The sequence below is a fragment of the Corylus avellana genome, chromosome 1, assembly GCF_965113065.1.
Source record: "Corylus avellana chromosome 1, dhCorAvel1.hap1.2, whole genome shotgun sequence".
In the NCBI taxonomy this organism is placed as follows: domain Eukaryota; kingdom Viridiplantae; phylum Streptophyta; class Magnoliopsida; order Fagales; family Betulaceae; genus Corylus; species Corylus avellana.
Window position 1 is genome coordinate 28,799,860 of NC_142490.1, and position 24,983 is coordinate 28,824,842.

Genomic DNA, 24,983 nt, shown 5'->3' on the forward strand with positions numbered 1-24,983 from the left:
GACAACTGTCACCTCAAAAAGTAAGATTCAGGTCACATATGTACCAAAAGAGGTGCCGGTACTGGTTACTTCTTAGGTTTTAATTTGCAACTTAAACCCAAAATTATTATAGATTGGAAAATGAGTCAAATTCCAGCAAAACAAAAAACCATTAAGCAATGAATATAGTAATTGATTTTAGATTTCAGTTCTTCCTCTCCCTAAATGGGGCCTCTTTTGTATACTTAATGTTTACTTGGGTTGCACCCATTTGCGCTTTCAAAATAGATTAATTTATTTATTAAAAAAAGGTCACAAAAACATACCCTAAAGAGAACTATGTATGGTTGCACATCAATACAGCAAACACAAGTTTAAATATATATGTATGTTTGTGTGTGTGTGTGTATGTATGTATATAGATAGATAGCTACTGACCATGTATGTAGAGGCCCCTATGCTTTTATTTTATTTTCTTTTTTTTTAATGGAACTTTCTATTACTGATCAAAAAAATGTATATAAATAGATAACTCATCGACCAGTTCCTTTTGGATAAATAGGACCATTCAACCTAATCATTCTTCAATTTGATATTTGACTAGCTCAAGAAGCAACATCACAAAGGATGTCAAAGGTAGATGACAACGAACCTTCGAGTCTCTCTTTCCATACAGTGCTCTTCAATTGAGAAATGGTCTCTTCCTGTAAAAGAGAACCTAATCTGCGTTCAATCTCTTCAAGACCCATTTCTGCTGGCTGAAAAATTTGAAACAAACTAAAGGCAGTCAGCACAGAGCTTGGAAAAGCAAACTAAAATCAAAGTAAAGCTTTCACAAACAAACCATTCATTTACCTCAATGTCTTCAGGAGGCTCAATTGGCTTTGAAGATTTCAGTTGTCCAGTTCCATCACTTTTCTTGTTAGCACCTGATTTTATAGAGCCCCCCTTTTTTATAACAGGCTGAAAAGAAGCACAACAAATCAACGAGGAAACACATTGTGATACAAAGTAAATTAAGTAACAAGAAACACGAACAAGCAGAAAAACTCACAGCTGCCAGAACAGGCCTCTTCCCACTAAGCATGCTAGCTGCCGACTTTCTCACAAACGCACCTTCTGAAGTCTGCAACTTAATCAAGTATGACATCTTAAACTTGAAATCTAAAAATAGGAAAAGAATAAACTTGAATGCCACACTAAACCCTACATAAACTAGAAAACAGTATAAAAGAAAAAGTAAATAAAACTCTATATAACTCACACAACACTATACAGTTAATATATTCAAGATACAGCAAAGATAACACTACAATCGATTACTGGTATATACATTAGGTTAGGGACTTCCATCTTGTTTTAGAGTTTTAACTTCTATAAAGACTAGGCATAAAACAAGTCCTTTGTGCCCTCTTATAAGCTTGCCACGTCAGATTGGAACACCAAAACACTTCAAGCTGAAAGCACCGAATCACACCAAACCCATCGACCAGAAATGAACAAACACTCACACTGGGTTGTCAGCAAAGAGAAGGCCTGAGTACGGTAGCCCCAGTGAATCTTAAAAATATGTTTTAGTGGTCATCCTTTTTTGACACCTTTATTAGTTGCAAATTTTTTTGCTATTCTTTATTCATGCATCCTTTATAAATTTGAATTGTAGTAGGGTGATCAAATCTCGAAGAAATTGGGTTGAATGAACCATATTTCACCTCTTTTATTTGAAGCTCCTCTGAGTCTGGCTTCACTGATTCTATCGTCAGTGTTGTTCTTCTAAAAGCTGCAAATATTGTTTTCATATGGTCCATGGACATAGTTGAGGAGTCTCAAGTCATTTGGTGCATCTTTTGTTTCTTGGTTACACACATACACAAATCCGATCTCCTAGTTTTCCTCTAGAGCACACTGTTCGTCCACAATCTGTCACGCTTCGCAGTGTAAAGCCTAGCAGCGTGGGTCTAGGCGGCAACTGCATGGGTCTACCTCAACACGTTGCAGCGGTGCTACTACACTATGCCAGTGATGCGCACTGTGACATTCAGATTTTGGTTTATGAGTTTGGTGTGATTTGAGTGTTTTGGTATTCCAATCAGATGTAGCAAACTGTTATTAGAGGGCACAAAGTACCTACTTTATGTCAGGTCCCTATAGAAGTTAAACTCCTTGTTTTATATTTGACATTTGTTTTCTATGCATTTAAAGGCATATTGGTCGTTGTTCCACACTATCTCACAAGTGTTGTTGATGAAGAGGTGATCCTAAAAATTCGCGTAGTTTGTGCCAGCTTACATCATTAAGTTCCACCATTCTACTTTTGGTCCCAACCTCCTCTAATTCGAGAAAATAAAAAGGATTACTCTCTGGTAGTGTCAAATTTTTTTTTTTTTTGATAAGTAATGATGATATAAAAGAGCGCAAAGGGGCGCAACCCATATACACGGGAAGTATAAACAGAGAGCGCCTAGGAGGAAGAGAAATGAAAAAGAAAACCAGAGAAACTAATCACTAAAGGAGCTAGCCAAGCGGCCGTCCAAGAGTAAAGAGTAAAGAATAAGAAATGAGTCAATTCCTCTATGGTCCTAGTGGAATTTTCAAAACATCTATCATTTCTTTCATTCCAAATACACCACATAAGACATAGAGGGATCATCTTCCAAACAACCGCGCTTCGAGAACGACCTCCTAACCACCAGCTATCAAACAAGGCCCTCACCCGGCAAGGCATGACCCAATGCAACTCAAACCGCTGAAAAATTGTGTGCCAAAGAGCACTTGCAAGCTCACAGTGGAGAAGAAGATGATCGGCTGACTCTCCGGTCTTCTTACACATACAACACCACTCCACAACCACTATATTCCTCTTACGCAGTGTATCATGAGTCAAAATTTTGCCTAGGGCCGCAGTCCAACCGAAAAAAGCCACCCGCTGAGGCGCCTTAGTACGCCAGATGCTCTTCCAAGGAAACTCCTCTTGATTAGAAATGGCCAAGGCCTTACAGAACGACTTAACCTCAAACTTGCCCTTCTTGGACGGAGACCAGCAAATACGATCTACGTTGCCTAAGGAAACCTTGCAAGAATACAACCGATCAAAAAAAGGAGAAACCAAATCCATCTCCCAATCTTGGACCGATCGTACGAAAATGACATTCCACTCAACAACCCCATTCCTCCCAATAAAATTATCCTTCACCCAAGCTTCTTTGTGTCTGGCGATACTGTATAAGGACGGGAAAGCTTGCTTCAAAGAATTGTCTCCACACCAAATATCATGCCAGAATCGGACTTTCGAACCCTCCCCCACCTCAAAACAAATACCTTTGGCAAAGAAATTCCACCCTTTCCGAATATGCTTCCATAGCCCCACACCATGAGAGCCCGAAACCTCCTTCGTGCACCACCCACCTTCTTGGTCTTCATACTTAGCTTTGATCAACTTACACCAAAGCGCCCCGTTCTTATTTGCGTATCTCCAAAGCCATTTCCCCAAAAGAGCTTGATTAAACTGATGCAACTTCCGAATGCCAAGACCACCATAACGTAGAGGGCTACAAACTTGGTTCCAACTTACAAAATGCAACTTGGGCTCATCCCCCATTCCTCCCCACAAGAAATCTCTTTGGACTTTCTCAATCCTTTTAGCTACACTTACAGGGATCGGAAACAGAGACAAAAAGTAAGTCGGAAGATTAGCCAAAGTGCTCTTAATGAGGGTTAAGCGACCTCCTTTAGAAAGATACATTCTCTTCCAACCTGCCATCTGACGTTCCATCTTTTCGATCACTTCATTCCACATAACCGTATCCTTGTACGACGCCCCAAGAGGGAGGCCCAAATACTTCATAGGCAATTCGGCAACACTACACCCAAGAATGTTAGCTAAGCCCCCAATGTTCTCCACCTCACCAATGGCCACAATCTTTGACTTTCCAAGATTCACTCTCAAACCCGAAACAGCTTCAAAACATAAGAGAATGAGACGAACATACTGGATTTGCTCGATAGAATCTTCACAAAAAATCAAAGTATCATCCGCAAATAAGGAGTGTGAGATCATCAACTCCGACAAGACCCTATTTCCCACCGAGAAACCAGTCAAAAGGCCTTGGTCAACCGTCACATTCACCAACTTACTCAAGGCCTCCATAACAAGCACAAACAATAACGGTGAGAGGGGATCCCCTTGCCTGATTCCCCTCGAACTGTTAAAGAACCCTTCCGGAGAACCATTCACAAGAATGGAGAATCTTATCGTCTTAATACACCATTCTATCCAAGCCCTCCACCTCTCGCCAAAACCACATCTATGCAGCAAATACAAAACAAAGTCCCAATTTACATGGTCATAAGCCTTTTCCAAATCCAATTTACAAAGAACACCTGGCACCCCTGATTTCATGCGACTATCCACACATTCATTTGCAATAAGAACGGAATCTAGGATTTGCCAGCCCCCAATAAAAGCATTTTGAGAATAGGAAATGACCTTACCCAAAACAGTTTTCATCCTATTGGCAAGAACCTTAGACACAATTTTATACAACCCTCCCACCAGGCTAATGGGCCGAAAGTCCTTCATCTCCAATGCATCCGCCTTTTTTGGAATCAAGGAAATAAAGGTTGCATTCAAGCTCTTCACCAATTGTCGTCTACGATGGAACTCCGCAAAAACCGCCATAATATCTTGCTTAATAACACCCCAGCAAGCTTGAAAAAAAAGCCATGGAAAAGCCATCTGGACCCGGAGCCTTATCACCATCCATACCTTTTACCACCTCCCAAACCTCCTTTTCCTCAAAATCTCTTTCTAACCACCCATTGTTCTCCTCCTCGATGGACAAAAAAGGTTGGTTATCCATTCTAGGGCGCCAAGAGCTTTGTTCCGAGTAAAGACTTTGGTAATACTGCACTATCTGATCTTTTACCTCCACTGGATCACCGGATAAGATGTCATTAATACGAAGCACTTCCACACGGTTGTACCTTCGGTGAGAATTAGCCATCTTGTGGAAAAAGTGAGTATTCCGATCCCCCTCCTTGAGCCACAAAGCTCTCAATTTTTGACGCCAGTGAATTTCTTCACACAACAATGTATTCTCCAAATCTTTCAACTTGTCCGCCTTACGGACTTTCTCCTCTTGATCTAAGCCTCTCGATTCTGCCAGCTCATCCAACTCCTGGATACCTCCCAATATCCCCAAAGACCTCCTCATTCCACCTTTTCAAGTCCACTTTAAGGGATTTTAATTTACTAGCAAGCACAAAACTAAGCAAGCCCTCAAACGAATACGACCCCCACCAAGAAGCAACCTTATCAACAAAACCCTCTGCCTTAAGCCACATATTTTCAAATTTAAAACCCTTCTTACCTCCACAAGGAGTCCCATAGTCCAGTAATAAAGGGAAGTGGTCCGAGAGTAGGCGTTGAAGTCTCCTTTGTGATACTGCTGGATAGTGATCTTCCCAATCCGAAGACAGCAAAAACCAGTCAATCCTCGACCAACTCTCATTTTCTTGATTATTGGACCAAGTAAATTGACCCCCCATCATCGGAATATCCACCAGATTATTCTCTAAAATGAAGTCCGAGAAATCCATCATGCCCAAAGAATAAGAAGAACCATTGGAGCGCTCACTGGGAAAGCGTACAATGTTGAAATCCCCGCCCAAACACCAAGGGAGCTCCCACACCCTCATCAAACCAGCCAACTCTTCCCAAAGTGCCCTTCTCTCCACTTCCTCATTCGGCCCATACACTCCCCCAAACGCCCACACCCATCTATCCTCTACATTTTGAAAAGTGCAAGCCAAAGAGAAATGTCCCACACACTCCTCCTTACACTCCACTACCCTCCTATCCCACATCATTAACATCCCCCCCGACAATCCATTAGAGCCTTTATACTTCCACCCCACATGTTGACCTCCCCAAAGACTATGTATCACCTCTCTGGAGATAGTCTCCATCTTCGTCTCAATCAAACACACTACATCTACTTTCCAATCTTTCAAAAGACCGCTAATGCGCAACCTTTTTTTGAGGGCATTCAACCCTCTCACATTCCATACTACTATATTAAGCTTCATAATCCACCAAAGCGACCCTCTCACTTTCCTCAATCTCTTCAAGTCCTTTGAGTGCAAGAACACATGCAGAAACACCTCCCAAGTTCGAATCGTACTGCCTTCTAGAAGCTTCAATAGCATTGAATAGAGCCTCCAAGTCCTCCTTTTTCCCCTCATCAGAAACTCCAACTTTTGGGCAAAATTTGAGGCAATTTTCAACTACCCAGCTGGATGATATCGTGTCTAACCCTAAGTCCTCCAAACCTACTGTTTCAGCAATTTTATCCCCATCCACGCCTGAATCAGACCCAAACAACTTCAATGCCGATGTTGGATCCATCCTTTCCTGCCCAAATTGAATCAACGGACCCAATCTCCTATCCTCCCCCCGACGAGCCTGCTGAGCCCACTCCCCCACGGCCAAACCTACCTTCCGGCGAGCGGGACTCCCCCCAGAAACTGACGTGTGGCCAGAAACGACCCCTCCCCAGCCTCGCCGGTCTCCATAGGCCTCTCCAGCGCCGTCTATTGCTCCTCCGACGACAAAAACGTCTCCGGCACCCTCTGAGACTTTTCCGGCGTCGGTCCCAATAGCCCTTTCAGCTGCCCAGACGTCGACGTTGAGGCTTCTAGCAAACCCACCCATGTTTCATCCCTTCTCTGCGGCCCAGCCTTCCTCCTCCTATAGGTCAGTAGAGTTATCCCTTTACCAATGGGCTGAAGCTCCTCCACCGGGCTTGCGGGAGTTTTTAGAACTGAATTCTCTTCGGCCAAGAAAGCGCAAGCATCCCCCGCAGAAGTGCCAACAGACACCCTGGGAATCCCTTTTGCCGCTGACCCAACCCCCCCCCCCCCCTGTTAGCTCTTTGCTGGCCAACAACGAACGCGCCAATGAAGGCGTGAGAACTCGCGACCCAGTCGCAACTTTCTCAGAGGCCGCCGATATAGCCAGCCCAACTTGAGAATGAAGACAATCTTGAGATGGGCTAAAACTATAGCCCACACCTGAGCCCACGACACCTCTTGGCTTAAACATCACCTTTTTCTTCAACTTCAGCCTGCTATTGGCCTTTTTTTATTTTTCCTCCCGGCCCAATTTTCTCCTTCTCTTTCCATACAGCCTTCCACTGACCTGCAGCTTCCTCCTCTCCCAGCCCAAGCCCACTGAGCTTCATCTGATTAATCACCCTGTCAATCTTATACGTCCCCACGTCACATTCTCTCTTCAGACTTCTCAACGACTCCTTCACGTTGAGGAGCTCAATACCTACCTCAGAGTAGGTCTGCCCAGCATGGTACCCCATCCCTTCCCGTCCCTTCACGCGATCAGAGACTGACAACTGCACAGACTGCGCTGCCGGCTTTGCTGACCAACTCGCCGAAGCTCTTGTCACAAACTCTACGCAACCTCCAGTTTTCGTATCATTCACGCGAAGCTCTGCCGGACCTCGAGCAGATTTCGCCGGCCAGAAGGATTTCGTCGGAGCCGTAACAGGCTCCTTTGGAAACCCCCCCGAAACTCCCTGAGCCATCGCTGGACCCTGGAACTTCTTCGGACCTAAACTCTTCTTGTCCATCGTATAGCTTCACTGACCTGGTTCCTGCCAAACTTCACAGTCTTTCTGGGTTGCCTTCGACGACAGTCTCACTATCTCCGCGTAACTTTTCTGCTTCTTCACCTCCTTTTCTCTCTTTTCTCCCCTAAACTCTCTACACTAACTAATCACTCGGTGATCACGGAGAGAGGAGTTAGCTGCTTGCATCTCTTTAACGAAACAATCCCACCCAAATCCACGACGTCCTTCAAGGATGATAATCGAGCCGCATCTTCTTCTTCCATCGAATTCCTCCACTGTCAGGAAGTATCCATGCCTATTATAACATTTCTGAGCAAAAATTCTGGGGTATCCAGCTCTGGATTGATCCCAGAATACTTCAGAACTATCCACTGCCACCAAATCATCCACTATTCTCACCATCTAGGCTAGTTCATCCTTTTTAAGAAAGATGTAACTTATGATTCTATTGCTCCTCTCAAAAATCCTCACTCCTGATGCCCCTTCCTTGATCATCACCTCAAACTCCTTGGACTCCACCGTCCACCTCCTCGGTCCAGCCATGGCACAATCTAAAACTAGCACCAACCACCTAACACACACCCCCACACGCCAACACAGCTCTCACACAGCTCAAGCAGAACATACAACTATTCCAATTTACTAAAGAAAAGGAAAACATGCAAACACATAATTAGTTCTAAACTTCTGAATGTTTGCAATGAACTCATGTAAAATGGCCAATATTAACTTTCTCTTGTATTCGCATTGCCCTCTGGATACGACACAGAATTTTCTGAAGCATTAATTTAATGCTTTAATTTATTAGCTAGAACAAAACAAGGAGTGCCAGAAAAAATTAAAAAAAAAAAGATATATCCATTGACAGTTATACTTCATCAATGTACCACATGTAAAAAGAAAATAAAGTATGCAAAGCAAGAAACTTAAATCGAAAAGCAATTATCAACTTACCTCCAGAGAAGGTACACTCCCACCAGAAGTTTGGACTGGGACTGGCAAGCCATGATAAGATATGAGAGACAAGGATACCAAATCTCCATTGATTAACACTTAAGTAAATTGGTGTTCCCTGAAAGTACAAATATTTTACAAACCTGAGCTCGTACCAGTGGACATACCAACTTCAGGGCCAGCAATCATTTCAGAGAGCTTCTTTCTTCGAACATCATCGAGTTTCTCCAATGACCTCTCCAAAGGCCTCATGCCTACCAACTAAAAAAGAATGAACAACAATAATTTAAAATTACAATAGTAGTTTTTAAACTTCAAGCATTAGCTATTTTTTTATAGTTCATGCATTAATAGCAATAAAAGGTTGAAGGTACTACCTTAGCTATTGCCGCCAAGGCTGAAAAAGCTGCATCCCTCACTTCGGGGGTCCCATCGTTGAGACACTACATGAACAAAATTGTTTCATATTTAGACAAACATAAGGAGAATCTAGAAATATGGCAGTAGATAGCGTCAAACGAATCAAACATACACAACTATAAATATGTATATAACTTAGAAAGACATTAGCAGGGAGCATAAGTCATTTTTGATAAGTAATAATGCATTAAAGAGCGCAAAGAGGCGCAACCCAAGCACACAGGGAGTATACAAGAGAGCGACTAAGCTGGGGAGAGAGAAGAAGAGAACATAGAGAGGAAATCAGGAAAATTAATCACTATAGGAGCAAGCCAGCCTGCAGTCCAAGTGAAGAAAGTGTACAAAAAGAAATGAACAAGGTCCTCAAGGTTCCTTGACAAATCCTCAAAGCATCTTGCATTTCTCTCCTTCCAAAGGCACCATAAAAGACAAAGGGGAGCCATCTTCCACACCACAGCACTACTAGATCTCCCACCCGACCACCAACTGGCAAACAAATCCTTGACACTTCTAGGCATAACCCAACACAGATTGAAGCGAGAGAAAATAACCTCCCACAACTTTCGCGCAACCCCACAATGAAGAAATTGATGATCCATAGACTCCCCATCCATTTCACACATACAGCAACGATTAACCACCACAATACCTCTCTTCCGAACATTATCCAAAGTGAGAGATTTCCCAAGGGTGGCCGACCAAGCAAAAAAGGCCACTCTCGAAAGAACCTTTGTGCGCCAAATACTTTTCCAAGGAAAGTGATTGGACACTTTTGAGACGAGCATCCTATAAAAAACGCGAACCTCAAACTTCCATTTTCTTGAAGGGGTCCATCACATCTGATCATCCCCTTCCCCACAAATCGAGGACGAATACAAGAGCGAAAAGAGGGAGGCTAAGTCCAACTCCTCCCAATCATGAATACTACGGGTAAATGTGACATTCCAGTGAACCATACCATTAAAACACTCCCGGGTATCCGCAATGAAAGCATCCTTATTACTAGCAATATTGAAAAGACCGGGAAAAGCCTCCTTGAGAGACATCTCGCCACACCAAATATCCTCCCAAAATTTGACTTTCACCCCCAATCCAGGATCAAATCTAAAGTGGCTTTGAAACAACCCCCAACCCTTACAAATGTGTTTCCATAAACCCACCCCATGCGTGTCACGAGGAACTTTAGAACGCCATCCACCCCATACTTTGCCACCAAAATACTTCTCCACCAAGCAGGGAGCATAAGTCATGTAATTAACAAATAACAATCCACACCATAATCCAAGCAAATGATTGGCCCTTGTATCAGTCCATGGTTGATATGCCAAGGACCCAAAAACATAGTAAAATATACATACTACACCATATAATACAAATGCGCATATTCTTCAAACAACTCCCCCTACCATGCAAAACTCGAATAATCTAAAAATACCTGTTTGGTAAAGTTTTAAGAAGTCTTGGGATAAGAGTTTTTGAAAAGGTAAAAGTTGAAAATTGTAAAAATTAAAAATTAAGAAATATTTTTACAAAATAAAAGATGAAAAAGAAAAAAAAGTGTTCCACCACAGTGACGGCAATGCCACCATGCTAGTGGTGATCTGGCGGCCAAGCAACGACAACACCACCTTTTTTTTTATTTTTTTAGTTTTAACATTTTGTTTTTTTAAATTGTTTTGTGTTTTATATTTTGAAACGTATTTTGGGTTTTGAGAAGAGTTTTGTAGTTTGTTTTGAAAAGTGTGTAGTGGGAGCCACATCTTAAAATCCATTTTGTTAGCATTTTGAAAGTTTGAGAAGTGAAAGGAGCTTTGTCGAGTTTTACCAAACATGCCCACATGTTTTCTTATTTTGTCAAGTTGTAAAATTACTATTGACAACTTTTACTATTTATATAAACAATCATTATTGTCATGTTTTTAATTAAAATCTTAAATTTCTTTTTAATTTGGGTGATTAGATATTAATGTCAAATGTGTGTGTGTGTGTATATATATATATTTATATTTATATTTATATTTATATTTTTTTTATAAGTAATAACCAGTCTTATTAAAAGTGTAAGGCGCTCCAAAGTACACAGGGAGTATACAAAAGGATCACCTAACTAGAAAAGGAAAAGCAAACAATAAAATCATCATAACTAATCGAGAACGGGGACACATACGCTACAGTCCAAAGATACAAAGTATGAAAACAAGATGATAAAATGTCCTCCAAGGACCTCTCCAAGTCTTCAAAGTACCTATTGATCATTTCCTACCATAAACACCAAAGGAGACAAGTAGGCACCATCTTCCAAACCGCGGCACTCCTTCGCCTTCCAGAAGACCACCAACAGGTGAACAAATCGAATACCCGTCTAGGCATCACCCAAGACATCCCAAAACGACTAAAGATGGCACACCAAAAAGCATAAGCAACCTCACAATGAATAAGAAGATGATCCACCGTCTCCTCACTTCACTTAAAATGCAACATTTGTTTATCACAATAACATGTCGCTTCCTGAGATTATCTAAGGTCAAAATTTTGCAAAGAGCCGCCGACCATCCAAAAAAGCCCGCTCTCAAAGGAGCCTGTGTCCGCCACACACTCTTCCAAGGGAAGCTCCTACCTTCAATACAAGCCAAGGAGTAAAAGAGGGAATTGACCTTGAAAATGCCTCTTTTAGAAGAAATCCACCACAATCTATCTTCACACCCTCGTCTCACTCTGACTAAATGCAACACCTACAGAAAGGAGGCAAAAACTTCCAACTCCCAATCCTGTGCCTCTCTAGAAAAACTCACATTCCACTAATTGCAACCACCCAACACCTCCATATTAGCCGCAACTGAGGCATCCTTCGCACAAGCAATACCAAATAAAACTGGAAAAGCTAATTCTAGTCCCATCCCCCCCCCCCCCCTATATATATATATATATATATATATATATATATATATATATATATATATATATATATCAATTTTTTATATATATTTAAGTAAAATTGCTACAGTTCTTTTATGAGTAAAATAATTCATTAAAAGTGCATGGGACACAACTCAAGTACTAAAGAAGTATCCAAGAGAAAGACATCCCAGCCAGTCAAGGAGAAAAGAGCACAAAATCTACAAAGCTATATAACTAAGAAGGGTCATAGCATAAATCCTGTAAAAGAGTGACTTTAGAAAATAAAATTGAAGATCCAAACTCGTCTTCTTGCAATCATTGAAACTTCGAGCATTTTTTTCTTTCCAAATGCACCATGTTCAAAAGGAATGGATTACATTCCAAACAATATCAATATTATTCCGATTGACCCTTCCTTTAAGCCAAATAATCCACCACCAACCCCCCCAACCCCCCCCCCCCCTCCGGTGTCTTGGCATAGCCCACTTTACTCCAAACATCCAAAAAACCATATTCCAAAAATCTCTCACGACATCACAATAAAGAAAGAGGTGATCTGGAGTATTCCCACTCTTTTTACACATACAACACCAAAGATTATCCGAAATGAGGATTTTCCCTAACAAAGTTGTCCAGGTGAAAAAATCATCCTCAAAGAAGCCTTAGTCCTACAAATACTCTTCTAAGGAAAGGAGTCAACATTGGGAAGAAGAATTTCATAGAAAGTTTAGAACTCAAAAGAAAGTCTTTTCGAAGGAATCCAACATAACTTATTGTCACCTCCCAAACCATCCTAACAGAATACAACACATTGAAAAAAAAAAAAAAAAATGCACCAATCTAATAAATTTAATGTCCCAATGTACCACATCATTGTGAGCAAATCAAACGTCCCCCCCAAGCATCTATTTTCCTTGCAAGGCAAAATAACTCCAAAAAAGTAATCTTCAAAGAACGATCCCCACACCAAACGTCATGCCAAAACCTAGTTCGAGATACACCACCCACCTCAACTCTAACAAAACTAAAGAAAGCATCCAAATACATTTTAAGTTAAGTGCATTGCTTCCTCCTAGTATATTTCCAAAGACTCACCCCATAAGTCCCAAAGGCAACATTAGTGCACCAACCACCCACCAAACTACCATATTGTTTATCCACTACTTGATGCAAAAAAGTCTCTTCACAAACACTTTTCAATAGAGCCTGATTGAAATTAAGCAAACTTCTAATCGCCCAACCCTCCAAGATGAAGAGTACAAACCTTCTTCTAATTAACAAAATGGAAATTAGACTCATTATCCAAACCACCCCCACAAGAAATCCCACTGCAATTTTTCTAACCGATTAACTACACCAACCGAGATAGGGAAGAGGGAAAGGAAACGGGTAGGACGGTCGGAGAGAGTGTTCATAATCAACAATACTCGACCACCCTTAGACAAGTAGAGTATTTTCCACCAAGCTAATCTTTTCTCCATTTTCACAATGATTGTATCCAATATAAATTTAGCTCCAAACACAGCACCAAAAGGTAGGCCCAAACATTTCATGGGCAAAGACTAAACATTGCAACCCAGAATATGAGTCAAACCACTCATGTTCAGCACATTACCAACAAGAACCAATTCAAAGTTAGCCAAGCTAATCTTCAACCCTAAAGCAACCTCAAAACAAAGGAGAACAAATCTCAAATAACAAAAACCCGGTGCATTTCAACAGAAAATGAGGGTATCATCAGCAAAAGGAAATGTGAGACAAATAAAGAATCATCATTCCTAGACCCCACCGAGAAACATGAGATAACCCCCATTCACAGCAGCTAACATTATTCGACTCAAAGCTACCATAACAATCATAAAAAGGCAGGGGCAAAGAGAGTCGCGATGTCTCATACCACGAGAACTATGGAAAAAATCATTAGGTGTACCACTAAAACATAATAGAGAGCCAACCTGTAGAGATGCAGTGCGCAATCCACCTCTGCTTTTCTCCCCAAAGTCGTCTCCTTAACATGTATAATAAAAAATCCCAACTAACGTACAATAAGCCTTCTCTAATTTCAATTTGTACAAAACTCCTTACTGGCCTAATTTGAGACGACTATCTAGGCATTTATTGGCAATGAGAATAGAATATAAGTTATGTTGACCTCTAATAAATGCATTCTAAGCCCTTGAAATGATATTCTCCAACACAGTTCCCAATTTTTCTGGACTTTGTTTAAGATTACCTAAACTTCTTTCAAATAATTTTCCTAACCTTCTTGATTGTGGCAATTAATAGGGGTAGAAGTTACTTAAGTTTGAAAACACGTGGTTAAAAACTGACGGATTTGTTGAGGAGATGCGGTACTAGTGGAACTCTTACTGCTTTCAAGGGTGCCCCAATTTTGTCTTATCTCAAAAGCAAAAAGCCCTAAGAGTGGACTTAAAAAAGTGTACTGAATTGGAATTGGTAATGTTGAAAAGAGAAAAAAGGGCTCTTCTTGATGAGCTTCAAGATCTAGATGTGGCCAAGGAGCAAATGCCTCTGTATGTGGAAGATAAATTAAGGATGATGTTACAGTAGAGTTGGAAAAGACTACTCCTTTGGAGGACCTGTCTTGGAGGAAAAAGTCGAGGGTGTTACAGCTTAGAGAGGAGGATAAAAATACCAAGTTCTTCCACTAGATTGCTAATTCTAATAGAAGATGCAACACTATAGAAAGTTGGTTATCAATGGCGTTACTTCCTCTAATTCAACTTATATTAAGGAGCATATAATTCATTTTTACTCTCAGCTCCACTCTAGGAATGAGCATTGGCGCCCAGATGTGGATGGTCTCTCATTTCAACCTAGTAGTGAAGAGGAGGCAAACTGGGTGGAGCAAGCTTTCAAGGAAGGGAGCTTTCGAGGAAGCGGTCTCCCATTTCAATCTCTAATGCACACAAAACACCCGAAGACACTTTGCTCCCCAAGTTGTTTGTTGTGAATTGCCATAGGACCCAGCCTTCTCTTGCAACATCGGCACCCATGGGGGATACACCCAAACCAAAGGAGAGAACACCACTATTAAGAAACCCAGGGAGATTCACTTTCCCTCCACTACCATACAATGATTGAAAATACACTACGAACTTCTACAGTTTAACCACAAAACCACTCCAACCCCTACCACCTCTCCTGAAACCATCCCTTCCATACTCTGCAACTGCCAAGAATTTACCATCACTATCTGAACCACGCTCCTCCTCAAACGAGAAACTCAAAAGTCTTGGATTCGATGAACAACCAACTTGTTTTCACCATCCAACAAGCCACTTGAGCTATAGAAACAATGTCGACGGCGAACAAAGAGGAGAGAGAGGGGGGAAGAAGAGAGAGAGAGAGAGAGAGAGATCACGTCGGGATGCACCTTCACGTGTCGACAGAGCTCACCATTCATAGAGAATAATAACATTATTTGAAATCAAACAAAAATTATTATATTTTAAATTTTAATAATAAGAAAATAAATATAATGATTTTTTTATTATATTACTTAATATATATATATCCTACAGGTATGTGGTTTAGCACAATATCTTACGAAATTATATTAAGAAAATATAAGTATGCTACTAAATTGTACTATATTAAAAGATATAACAAAACACATGAAGTTGTTCTTTTGAGCCCAAATTTTTCATTCAAAGCCATAATTTGTGGACAAAAAATAGCTACAAAAATAGTTTGTAGCTAATTCCTACAAACCATTCTAATAAATTGCCAAGTGTCCTTTAACATGTAAAAAGCACATGTTTTCTTAATAGCATGTGATTCCCGCATGTTTTAGGAACGCATGTCACTTTATTAGACTAGCTTGTAGCTACATTTTGTCCATAATTTACCTACATGGACTTCAATTTACATTTTTTTTTTTTTTTTCATTTCTCATTTTCTTCCCAAATTTTTAATACATTTTCTGAACGAACATCTAAGTGTCCTGTATCATTTACATGTTGTCCCACATATAACTAACTAGGCTCAGACACTAGAATGTAGAATAACACCTCTTGTTAATATATCTCACATTAGAATAGCACCCATTAGCTTTGGTGAATCAAGTTCCAGAACTAAAGTTTGAAAAGTATTACACAAAGAAGATGGAAGGCACTGACCTCCATAAAAATTGGTACATAGTCCTTATGCACCTTTAGAACAACAGCCTTGTTACTCGTCTCAGTACAAAATGTAACCCAGTTCAAAGTTAGGGATCGCACAAGAGGAACTTTGTTTTTCGTTGCAGTCCTAATATCTGCAATAAATAGCATTCACTGTAATCAACATTAATTCACAATTACCATACCATGTGTCAAGAATAAAACACCAAGGAAAAACAATTTATTCCATGAAACCACCTTGTAAAAAAACAATAACTAGTAGTCTTTAATCAATTGTTAGAAGTAAGATCTGTACAAAAAAAGCAGTAAAAATATTTAAAAATAAAAGATCAATCGATACTGGAAGTGGTTTTTGAAAGAAACAGAAAATAAAACCTGCCTTCAAGAATATCAACAAGATTTAAGCATCCAGCCTTGTGCATTGATTGCAGAGTTTGAGTAAGTGATTCCATCAATGTAGGTTTTTTCTCTTTCAATTTTTCCTATGCAAGAAGAAACTTGTTATATGGAAAAAATTAAGACTTCAATAGCCACTTTTCTCACGTATAGTAACAAAAGTTAACAATTCTGTTTGTACATAGGATTCACAAAAACCTCAATGCACAATCAACATAACATAATTAATTGGAGATATTTTTAAGGCTACAAATTGTCAGAATACAAATGGACAGATTTTCCTCATGAATGAAGTTTTTTATCAATTTAAAAAATGTGAGACATATTTTGAGAATTGCAACATTCACTTTCACATAACAACTTATGTGCAAGATATAGTTAAATCAAAAATAGCTATCCACCAAAGGAAATGGTAAAGGTAGCATCCAATGCACAAAAAGGGGATAAGATTGCAAGTATATTAAGGGGGAATAATAAAAGCTTTGGTGTCCACTTATCTCCGGAGTGTATATCTACGAAAACTCATCTACAGTTTCTAGTGCGCATCAGATTTGCTCATGGCTCGGAAATTCTTTGAAAATAAATCTCTGATCAACAATACCACTAAGCTTAAAGCAAGAACCAACTCTAATATTAAATCAGTTTGAATCACAAGTCAAAACATTAGGGCATATTTGGTGCCAAGCTGTACAGGCATTATTATCAAGCACAGTTTAATCTGAGAATTCCTTTCATTACTTCTTTCACAATCAGGGAAGCACATTACATAAGAAAGAGCTTATGTGCCTAAAAAAAATTTACATTTTTTATTTGTTATTTCCCAGGAACATGTGACAATTGCAGTTCATTGTATTCACTTTTCGGCTCTTAATTCATCAATTTTTTTCACAATATATATATATATATATATATATATATATTCAATAACTAAAGATGCCCTTAAGTTTACCCTAACCACCACAAGATGACTCAGCACTCTAAAGAAACAAGGAGATATTGAAAGAAGACAGCAAGCCTACTATAATACTTTCCTATTCTTTTTCATATTAGAATAATGGCAAAGATGGAACAACTAGAGATGTGACAACATATATCATATATATGAATAGGCTTTTAAATTTTATTATTCCCCTTGTAAAAACAACATAATTGTACTTACAAGTAGAACTGGCAATAAGAAGCGTGAACTCCCAGAAAAATGCAATCTTAGACCACTGGCAAGATTGCCAATAGCTTGGATAGCTTCAACTGCAACAGCTATGTTCACATCCGTAATAAGCTGCAAGAAAAAACAGTTAGAGAAACTTTTATATGCCAAATCAACTATTGGCTGCATAGCAGCAATCCAGCAACAAGAAATATACACATCAGAAAATTTAAGAGAGCATATCACCAATTTAAAAATTAAGTTCTAGCACCCAACCATAAATGTGAGAAAAAGGAAGAGAAGACTTCTGCCACATTCGCAATAAAGAATAGCCATGATGATTAATTGAAACGATGGTGGACATGGTTTTGTTTACTGTCAACAATGCTCATGTACATATAATGTGAAGTAACTACTTCATTCAGATCACTTGGCTGCAGTCTTTCCTTATGCATTTGACCTTATACTTATCTTTTCTTTTCTTTTCTTTTTTTGCCATACGATCTTTTACTTCACTCTTCAAATTGCCAAAAAACAGTCAACCACAAACCACACAACAATTTTGATGAAAGCCACCTAACAAATTTGCTTTTCATCATGCAAATTGACAACCACATCAGTCCCAACTGAGGAATAGAGTCTTCTTCCTCGTCACATATGTTTCATTCAGAACCTTAATTATGATCCCCTTTGTGGTAGGTTGTAGATCTCCTAAGCCTTTAGAATGACATTTCCTGTGCTGTGGCCCCATTATAGGCATACACAAAAGATAGAAGTAAGGGGCTCCCAGCATGCAAGCATTCAAGGTGCTTCCCAAACTACTCCCATGCCCTCAATTATTTCTCCATTAAGTAACAAAAACAACTGGGTCAGAAGGTTAAGCTTGGGAAGATATGGCTATAATGTCATTAGTTCATTGCTAAACACCATTCATTCTATATAAAATAAAACACAAGAGGCTCCAAACGAGCAAGAAACCCAAATGATACAGCAAGACCACCGACAAAACCACACACCCAAGAAGCCCTCAAAACTATATAAAATAAAATATAATTCTAAAACAATGGTTGGATCAGTAAAACTCATGTTTCCTTCAATGAAATAATTGTAACACACCTTCTTCAATGTCCGACAAACTTCTGTAAAATCACCAGGTGCTATTCTTTTCGTAGAGGCAAGTTTCGTTAGCTCTGCTACAGCATCTTTTCGTTCGGACCATTTGGCAGCTTTCTGAAAAATATTTACAATGATACTTGCATAATGAAATAGTAAAATAAAAGAATCAAGACAAGTCCACCAATACAGAACTTAAAAAAAACAGTTTACTTGTCACCAAAAAAGTAAACAGAACGGGGATAAAACACTGACCACTCCATCCCAAAATCCCGACTTCTCAAGTGGAGTCAATATATCAACAGGATCAACAAGCTCATACTCATCTATTTCTGGAGGAGCTGTCAATCAAGATTATCAGGAAAAAAAATAGATAACATGTTTAAGTAGAAAGCATGTTCAAGGATCTTGCAGGATCTACCACATACCATCAGTTGAAGATTCTTTAGTAGGAACAGGACCCACAACTTCAGACATAGCTTCTTGTTCTGGCTCTTTGTCTTGCTCAGATCTAATAAATATACAACCATTACATCCATAAAAAGGGACCACCAAGAAATATGCTCACTTCATTTTTTTTAAATCATTCCTGGTATTGGGACTGATCATAAATAAAAAGAAATGTGCTTAACAAACCTGCAATTGGTACGCATCATAAGGTGCATTTGTTAAATGTGTAGTAAAAAATGCATTGAAACTCATTTTAATTTGATCCACTTTTAGCCTCCAAGGAACCATGATATAAAAAAATACTGAAGTGCACACGCATAGGAAAATATAATGTTAAAAAGCTTAACAGACATTGCATTTCACCTATGGCATAAAAGAAGGAAATTAGGAATGCTGCCATAAAATAAGGAAAATATGAATGCTATAGTCCAAGAAAGCCTTTGGTCTTAGAAATCTAGGCTCCGTTTGATAATGTGTTTTTTTTGTTTTTGGTTTGACAAAATCAGTTTTAAGTGTTTTGTAAGCATTTTGTGTTTTGGGTTACTTGTTAATGTTTTTGTTTTGAAAACAGAAAAGAAGGGAGAAGGAACAATCTTTAACAAACACTAAACTTCTATAAGGATCTAAGAATACAAACTTCAGACCGTCATTTGAACCCTGATCATGAGCAATGCACTAAATCAATTAGGAAATCTCCCCTCCCTCCTTCCCTCCATAAACAAAAAGGAAACTAAATTTGAGCCATTGACATATAAATTCAAACTAAAGACAGAATGTAACACATGAAGTCAATCAAGAGAAAAACAATGGTAACAGAGGAAAAAAAAAGGTACAAGGAACAAAATGGAATCCAGAAAAGGGAGTAGAAAGAACTTGAACGAACCCACATTTTAACATATTCAATTTGAAGAAACTTGCATGAAGCAAGTACATTAAACCTCAATATTAGACAAATGCTTCTTCACAAAAGAACATTCACCTTATTTTGCGAGATGGCTTAGCTGTTCCCGTAACATTTACAAGCTCAGCCTCCAGCTCTTTTTTCTTCAACCCAAATAGAAAAAAGAAAATAAAAAAGTTATTTTTATAATTTCCAGACAGCAGGAGAAACATAGACAAGCCAAAGATAGATATGAAAGAAAAAAAAAATCAAGCCATAGATCTAAAGAAAAGAGGAATGTGCACAAAGCCATAGAAATAGACAATTAATACATATCATACCATTGTATCCCGCATTTTCTCAAAGAGTATTGACTTTACAGGGTCCTTCCCAATCCAACGACAAAGCTCAAGAGTCAATCCTTTAGAAGATGCACGAACATTTTGATCTTGATGATCAAAGAGTTCAGGAAGCATCTTCAGAATTCTTTTCGGGGGAACAATTTTTGATCCGAAATCACTAACACAATCAGAACAATGACATTAAACTAATTACTAAGACAATAGAGGACCTTATGCAATTTTTATATAGGTAAATTCACAAACGTAACACATCTAAATGGGATAGAATCCATGACCTAACCCTTCATCCCTTGCTGGGGGAAAAGATGCCAAAGAACTAATGCATAATTACTAAAATGAAACTTTATATGCAAACCTCAGGGCTTGAAACATGACATCAACTGCGGGCACAACAGCTTTGGCAACTTTGTTCTTTATTGCTTTCTCCATTGCATCCTACAATTAATATGAACCTTGTAACAGTCTCAGAAGAATAATTTACAAATTGCAGCAAAGTTTTTTTTTTCTTGCAAATGGATTCCAAGTATTAAGTATATACAAAGAATGAGTGCTCACTACTAAACAAATATTTTACAAAGAATGTCTCAGCAAATTATGAACAATATCGTGCTAAAACCTTGTCCCTTCCACCCCACCCCCCCGCACAAATCGCACCCCAAAAAAATTGTATTAAAAAAGAAAAAAAGAAAAAAGAATGCCATAGCATGTTTTCAAATTCAAAAAAAAAGAATGTCATAGCATGTATATTTAGTGATTGGGGATCCCAATCACTAAATATACACATTATAAGTTCACAAAGCATATTGACATAGTTTAGTTGTTCGGTAAATAACTAAACACAATACCAACAAGACACATGAATTAAATGATTTTTACAAAAAGGATTGTGAGAGCATCTTCACAGTTCAGTTACAGAATACTTTGTAATTCTTGTAAAATTATAAGATGGGCAACGTTGCCTCAAATAAATGTGGAACACTTTTTGTTAACCCTATTATAAAAAATTACATACTATGACTAGAAATTAACATATTGTCTTTATCCCAAGAAATTGCAAAGAAACTCCTTTAATATATACTGTCACTAGAAATGAGCAAAATGCCCATAGCATCGAAATAAATAAAAATTAAAGTTCAATAACGAAAGAAAGAGCACCAAGAAAGCATCGACTGCCTCCAGTTCTACCCATAGCATAAATGCAGTCTGGGCCTTCTCCACCGTCTTTGGCCTCCCGGTGAGGCATTTGGCAACAATTGCATCACATATTTCCTTTGCATACCTATACCATTAACAATCAAAACTTTCGGCTTACAGAAAATTAATAAAAAAAAAAAAAAATGGGAATCAATAATAAACGAATGTGAAAGGCAACTACAAAAAATAAAAACAAAAATCATATTGGACCTTGCGGCATCGGCGTCGGCAGCTCGTAAGAAGGCAATCAAAGCATCGAGCGCCTTCTCCTGCACCGGCGCATTCGAATCCGTCACAGTCTTCTTGAAAAATGGACCTAATGGAAAACAAAATTCAAATCCCAAGAAACAAAGAAGATCCACATAACAACGCAGAGGGACACGGCATTACACAGAGGCAAATAATGTATCATGACGCTATTACACAGAGAAACAAAGAAACGCACAGATCGACCACTGGAAACAGGAAAACACAGATCTGAAGCGTAGAAACAGAAACCCTAAAGAAAAAGAGAGAGAAACAGACCAAAATCACGTAGGCGGGAGTCCTTGGGATCTGTGATGGAGTCGCAAACGGAGGCCAAGTCGATGTTGGCCTCGTTCCTGACCTTCCAGTTCTTGTGTAAAAGCCGATCTTCCCACGGCAATTTCTTCGCATCCTTCAACAATTTTTCCTCCTCCGACATCTTTTACTCGCACAAAGAAAAGGATCAATGCAAAATGCAGAAGGGAAAAAAATGAGATAGAGCTTTCCTCTCGCTCTTGTTCCTTCGTATGCCGAGTGCCGGCGAGAGATAGAGAAGGAAAAGAATCAAATCACAAAATGGGAGGGTGGAGCGCTGTTTTTAACTTTTAACACAAGACAAGAGAACGAGAAAGAGACATTTTGTTATTTGGCCCTTCCGGTACAGCTTTTGGTATTTTAGCAATCTACGTTTTAGCGTTCATGGCGCTTAAATATTTCTTTCATGTTCACAAATATATTATAAAATAACTCAAAATACAAAATATGTTTATTAAATCTATATTTTTTCACGTTGTAAGAATATTTTTAACAAACTTGTAATTAACTTTTACATATACCAAATCTAACTTTTACATACACCAAATTTAACTCTTTGCCACTCCAAGACAGGATCGCCTTGAAATTTTATCCACGCTCGTAAAATTTCATGCCAATCAGATAAAGTTAAATCTTACCAACTAGAAGCAAAACCCTTGGATTGACCCAAACGCTCTAAAAGCAATAAGGACCACTCAAAATCATTTGACACGAAAATTTACGTACTTGTGCAGAACTTGGAGGCAATCATGTCGATGGGTGGCACGAAGTGATTCGATTTCGTTTGCCCCCCATGTTGACAACAAAACGACATCTTATTTTTGAAGCTCGATAGCCCCGATCCCCTGGCACTAGAACTCGTAAAACTCGCTCCACTCATCAACAAAATCGCCTCGAATTTCTATACACATTCATAAAATTTAGGACCAATCGGATGAAGTTGAATCTTCACAACTTCGAGCAAAACCCGTGGGTTGACCTCAACGCTCTGGTAGAGATACGCCAAACCCGGAATCATTCGTCACAAAAATTTAATAGCCTTTGCAAGACTTCCAAGCGATCCGGTTAATGAGTGGCATGAAGTGATTCGTGTTTGTTTGCACCCTTAATGTGGATGACAAAACGACAATGTTTTCTGGAAGGTTTGTAGCCCAATCCCGCGGCAATAGAACTCACGTGGTAGGATCGCCTCAAAGTTCTATACATGCTCGTAAAATTTAATTCCAGTCGAATGAAGTTAAATCTTCACAACAAGAAGCAAAACCCTTGGGTCGACCCAAACGCTCTAGAAGTGTTAAAGGATCACCCAGAATCATTTGGCACTAAAATTTACGTGCTTGTGCAGAACTTGGAGGCAATCCTGCTGATGGGTGGCACCTTCGATTCAAGTACGTTTGATCCCGCCAATGTTGACGACAAAACGACATATTTTTCTAAAAGCTCAGTAGCCCCAATCCCCCGACAATAGAACTCGAATCAAATCATGCAACTATTTGTCAAGATCACTTCGAACTTCTATAAATGCTTGTAAAATTTCAAGTCAATTTGATGAAGTTGAATCTTTATAACTAGGAGCAAAACCCATGGGTCAATTTAAATGGTCTGGTAGCGATTCACAAAACCCGAAATCATTCAGCGAAAATTTACGAGCTTCTACAAAACTTAGAGGTGATCCAGTCAACGGGTGGCACAAAGCGATTCCTCTTCATTTGCCCCCCCCCCCCCCCCCCCCCCGATGTTGATGACAAAAGGACAACTTTTTCTGGAAGGTCCATAGGCCCAGTCCCCCCAGCAAAATAACTTAGATCACTACTTCATGCCACTTGTCGACAGGATCTCCTCAAAGTTCTATACACGCTCGTTAAGGCCAATCAAATGAAGTTGAATCTTCTCAACTAGGAACAGAACCGCGAGTTGACACAAATGTTTTGCTAGGCATAAGCAAAACCCAGAATCATTTAGCACAAAAATTTACGAGCCTATGCAATAATTCTAGGCGATGCTCTCAACAGTTGGCAAGAAGTGATTTGAATTCGTTTGCCTCCTAATGTTGATGACAAAACGACAACATTTTCTGAAAGGTCGGTAGGCCTGATCGCCTGGCAATACAACTTGAATCACTTCGTACCACTCACTGACAGGATCGCCTCGAATTTCTATACACGTTCATAAAATTTCGAACCAATCGGATGAAGTTAAATCTTCACATCTATGAGCAAAACCTGTGGGTTGACCTAAACGATGTGGTAGCAATATGCTAAACCCAGAATCATTTGGCACGAAAATTGAATAGCCTCTTCAGAACTTCCGGGCGATCCGGTTAATGAGTGGAACAAAGTGATTCGTGTTCGTTTGCACCCTTGATATTGACAAAAAAATGACAATGTTTTCTAGAAGGTCTGTATCCCGATCCCACTGCAATAGAATTCGAATAACTCCATGCCACTCATCGACATGATCGCCTCGAAGTTCTATACATGCTCATAAAATTTCAAGTCAATTGGATGAAGTTGAATTTTTACAACTAGGAGCTAAACCCTTGGGTTGACCCAAACGCTGGAAGTGTTAAAAGACCACCTAGAATCATTTGGCACGAAAATTTACGCGCTTGTGCAAAACTTGGAGTGTAACAACCCAGGGAAAATCACTAGCCACATCTGCGCTATTACCCAAAAAGGACTAGTCAAGTTGGAGCTTCCCTAGAATTTATTATAAAGTCCAGTTTTACCTAGTAACTAGGTATGTGGGACTTAGCACCCATGACTATCTTTATAAACCACCCACTCTATGAGGGCTTCTTCTCATATTCCCAATATGGGATCAGGGTGTTACAAACTCCCT

General features: G+C 39.3%; 1 protein-coding gene across 4 annotated transcripts in view; it reads right to left on the reverse strand.

Annotated features, from left to right (window-relative positions):
• The window catches only part of MOR1 (ARM repeat superfamily protein), a 36,994-nt gene extending 14,542 nt beyond the window's left edge, over positions 1-22,452 (reverse strand). Inside the window, exons 1-18 of one of the 4 annotated variants that reach the window (XM_059584394.2) lie at positions 22,107-22,452; positions 21,792-21,897; positions 21,543-21,666; positions 20,743-20,822; positions 20,367-20,544; positions 20,125-20,189; positions 19,124-19,206; positions 18,951-19,036; positions 18,699-18,812; positions 17,595-17,714; positions 16,419-16,521; positions 16,037-16,173; positions 8,954-9,019; positions 8,732-8,837; positions 8,577-8,617; positions 1,034-1,105; positions 835-942; positions 632-737 (exon numbers count right to left, since the gene is read on the reverse strand). In XM_059584394.2, the coding sequence (XP_059440377.1) occupies positions 632-737; positions 835-942; positions 1,034-1,105; positions 8,577-8,617; positions 8,732-8,837; positions 8,954-9,019; positions 16,037-16,173; positions 16,419-16,521; positions 17,595-17,714; positions 18,699-18,812; positions 18,951-19,036; positions 19,124-19,206; positions 20,125-20,189; positions 20,367-20,544; positions 20,743-20,822; positions 21,543-21,666; positions 21,792-21,897; positions 22,107-22,266 (1,855 nt within the window). In that variant the 5' untranslated portion in view covers positions 22,267-22,452. Of the gene's footprint in view, positions 1-631; positions 738-834; positions 943-1,033; positions 1,106-8,576; positions 8,618-8,719; positions 8,838-8,953; positions 9,020-16,036; positions 16,174-16,418; positions 16,522-17,594; positions 17,715-18,698; positions 18,835-18,950; positions 19,037-19,123; positions 19,207-20,124; positions 20,190-20,366; positions 20,545-20,742; positions 20,823-21,542; positions 21,667-21,791; positions 21,898-22,106 lie in introns of those variants that run through there. The other 3 variants (XM_059584390.2, XM_059584392.2, XM_088512393.1) reach the window with 3 other exon arrangements.
• Between the last annotated feature and the right edge of the window lie 2,531 nt (positions 22,453-24,983).